The 3,755-nt window shown below is 57.0% G+C and overlaps 1 protein-coding gene across 1 annotated transcript; it reads left to right on the forward strand.

Annotated features, from left to right (window-relative positions):
* Window positions 1–1,036: 1,036 nt before the first annotated feature.
* Window positions 1,037–3,181, forward strand: VRTN (vertebrae development associated; the record flags this gene model as incomplete). The annotated part of the gene is made up of 1 exon (XM_080707334.1): window positions 1,037–3,181. The coding sequence occupies one exon, from the start codon at window positions 1,037–1,039 to the stop codon at window positions 3,179–3,181; it is 2,145 nt and encodes a 714-aa protein (XP_080563460.1).
* Window positions 3,182–3,755: the final 574 nt, after the last annotated feature.

Consider the following 3,755-nt stretch of genomic DNA (forward strand, 5'->3'; position numbering starts at 1 on the left):
CTTGCCTGTCATCCATGTACTTGGAAGGTTAAGACAGGAGGATTACAGGTTCAAGGCCAGCCTTAGTAATTTAGTGAGACCTTGAAAAACTTAGAACCTCTTTCAGAATAAAAAAGGGACTTGGTTGTAGCTTGGAGGTAAAATGTTCTTGCATTCAACCCCCAGTATCCTCCCCCAGTTTAACATACTAGATACTATAGCTAACTCACTACTACTTCACTGTGTGTCAGACACTAAGGATGAATGCGTGCATGCGTGCGTGCGTGCGTGTGTGTGTGTGTGTGTGTCTATACATCTCCATTATTTTTATTATCTTTTTTTCTGTAGGTTTTTTGTTTTGTTTTGTTTTTACTGGGAATTGAACCTGCTACTTCTGAGCTACATCCTCAACCCTATCTTTCTATCTAATCTATGTATTTTGTGGTATTGGGAATTGAACCAGGGGGCATTCTACCTCTGAGCTACACCCTCGGCTCTATTTTAGTCTTTTTTTTTTTTTTTTTTGGTGGTACAGGGGCATTTTACCTCCAAGCTACACTCCTAGCTTTATTTTTTATTCTTTATTTTGAAACAGGTCTCTTTGTTAGTTGTGAAGATTTCTCTAAGTGTTGATGCTGGCAATGAACCTGCGGTACTCCTGTCTCAGCCCCCCAAGTATTGGGATTACAGGTGTGCATCACCATGCCTGGCTATTTCTGTTATTTTAATTATTCTCATAATAACTATATATGTTGTTATTGTCTCTATTTTACAGAAGAGGAAACAGAAGCGTAGGAGGGTAAGTGGCTTGCTCGAGGTAGCCAGGCTAGCATTAGAGCCAAGAGTCAAAGCCCAGTTCTAGAGACCGTAGTCTTCCTCAGTGCCATAGTGACCACACAAGCCCAAGAAGGCAGGTAAGCTATTAGGTGCTATAGGAAATAGGAGCAGATGGGCATTGCCTCTAGGGAGCATGTTTAGCAGTAGACAGGGCACCATGGCGGAGTGTCATGTGGATGCCTTGTCCTGACCTCTGCCCTTTGTCCTTTGCCCTGTCAGGATGACGTCTCGGGACCAGCTGGTGCAGCAGGTGCTGTGGGAGCTGCAGGAGGCAGTGGAGTCGGAGGGCCTGGAGGGTCTGGTTAGTGCTGCCCTAGAGGCCAAGCAAGTCCTCTCCTCCTTCGCCCTCCCCACCTGCCGGAAGGGGGGCCCCGAGCTCCAGGTGCTGGAAGTGGATTCGGTGGCCCTGAGCCTGTACCCAGAGGATGCTCCGCGCAACATGCTGCCGCTGGTGTGCAAGGGCGAGGGCAGCCTGCTGTTCGAAGCGGCCAGCACGCTGCTGTGGGGCGACGCCGGCCTCAGCCTGGAGCTGCGGGCCCGCACCGTGGTGGAGATGCTCCTGCACAGACGCTACTACCTCCAGGGCATGATCGACTCCAAGGTGATGCTGCAGGCTGTGCGCTACTCCCTGTGCTCCGAGGAGTCCCCGGAGATGACCAGCCTGCCGCCCGCCACGCTGGAAGCCATCTTCGACGCAGACGTCAAGGCCACTTGCTTCCCGAGCAGCTTCTCCAATGTGTGGCACCTGTACGCCCTGGCCTCCATCCTCCAGCGCAACATCTACTCCATTTACCCGATGCGCAACCTCAAGATCCGGCCCTACTTTAACCGCGTCATCCGGCCCCGCCGCTGCGACCACGTGCCCGCCACGCTTCACATCATGTGGGCTGGCCAGCCCCTCACCAGCCACCTCTTCCGCCACCAATACTTTGCCCCTGTGGTGGGGCTCGAGGAGGTGGAGGCTGACAGTGTTCCTAGCCCGGCCCCGGTGCCTCCGGCCCTGGCCCCGGCCCCGCTGCCGCTGATGGCCAAGACCCTGGAGCTGCTCAACCGTGAGCCAGGCCTCAGCTACTCCCACCTCTCTGAGCGCTACAGCGTCACCAAGAGCACCTTCTACCGCTGGCGGCGGCAGTCCCAGGAGCACCGGCAGAAGGTGGCCACCCGCTTCTCGGCCAAGCACTTCCTGCAGGACAGCTTCCACCGAGGGGGTGTCGTGCCGCTGCAGCAGTTCCTGCAGAGGTTTCCCGAGGTTTCCCGCTCCACTTATTATGCCTGGAAACACGAGCTGCTGGGCTCGGGCCCCTGTGAGGCCTCGGCCACAGCCCCTGTGGGTGTGCCGGCCACAGAGGGGCTGGAGAAGCTGCCGGAGGAGAGGGCTACCGAGGGGCTGAGCCGCCCCTTGCTGGCGAATCCCGTCTCCGGAATCATCTTGATGCAGCGGGCCAAGTTGTACCTGGAGCATTGCATCTCTCTGAACACATTGGTACCCTATCGCTGCTTCAAACTCAGGTTCCCCGGCATCTCGAGGTCCACCTATTACAACTGGCGGCGAAAGGCCCTTCGGAGGAACCCCAGCATCAAGCCAGCCCCAGACCATGCATCTATTGGGGCTCCCCAGCCAGAGTCTGTTGGGGAAGGGGCCCTGCTCCTCGAGAAGGAGGAGGTGGGAGAGGAGCCAGAGAAAGCAACAGGTGGAGAGCCCCCTGCTCCCCCAGAGCTCTTGCCTCCAAAGGTGCCCCTGTCCCGTTGGCAGAGGCGCCTGCGCAGGGCTGCCCGCAAGCAGGTGCTGAGTGGGCATCTACCCTTCTGCCGCTTCCGCCTCCGCTACCCTAGCCTGTCACCTTCCACCTTTTGGGTCTGGAAGAGTCTTGCCCGGGGCTGGCCCAGAGGCCTGTCCAAAGTCCCTCTGCAAGCCCCTTCCCTGGGCAAAGTGGGGAGAGAGGCCAAAGAGAAGCAGGAGGAAGCTTGCAGGAACGTGACAGTTGCGGTGGCCTCACCTGCGGTGACCCTGCCAGCAAATGCTGCTTCAGAAAAGAATCCGGAGGAGGCCCAGGGAGGGCCCTCTAGGGAGGAGGCCCTGAGAGAGGGGGCCATGGCCCAGGGTTGGCCCCAGAACGGGCCCCTGCCGAGCCAACCCGTGGCTGCAGTGGCAGGCGGCAGGGGTGGCCGGGTGCTGGTAATGGACATGCTCACTGCCACCACGAGGTTCAAGGCCCAGGCCAAGCTGTTCTTGCAGAAGCGCTTCCAGTCCCAGAGCTTCCCCTCCTACAAGGAGTTCAGGGCCCTCTTCCCCCTCACCGCCCGCTCCACCTACTACATGTGGAAACGCGCCCTCTATGAGGGCCTCACCCTGGTTGATGGCTGACGGGGAGGTGTGGAAAGGGCCGGGGACCAGTTCGGAGCGGGTCAGGACCCGAGTCGTCCCCTGGCCTGGCCCAGGTGCCCTTTGCTCTGGCTCCCACAGTGACTAGCCTGACTCCAAGGGCATATTTGTGTTCTTTTTCTGGCTCCAGGGCACAGATAGCCAGAAATCAGCCAGCTGGTCCCCTGTAGAAAGCTGCAGGAGCACAGATGTTGGGTTGTTTGCTGACCATAGTTTTCTTGTTGTGTTCTAGTTTTCTTGATGTAAGTGGGTTGGTGGCCCCCTTGCTGGTGTGGGAAGCTACATGTTTATGGAGCCAAAGAGAAGTTGGTATGGACACTACTTTTCCCCTGACAAGAGGAATATTATAGCATGGCTATCTGTCCCACTGGGCAGAATCTATGTCTTTAGTTTCAAAGATGCTTCCCAACGGAAATTTAGAGTTGAACGTGGGGCAGGGCTGTGGCTCCTGCCTCCTGTCTCCAGTGGAGAAGCTGCCAGGCTCCACTTGGGGCCTGCTTGGCATCAACTGCAGCAGGGACGTAGATGAAGAACCACGAGTGGCCTCCCAGCACAG

This window comes from Muscardinus avellanarius (genome assembly GCF_963383645.1).
Source record: "Muscardinus avellanarius genome assembly, chromosome: 12".
In the NCBI taxonomy this organism is placed as follows: Eukaryota; Metazoa; Chordata; class Mammalia; order Rodentia; family Gliridae; genus Muscardinus; species Muscardinus avellanarius.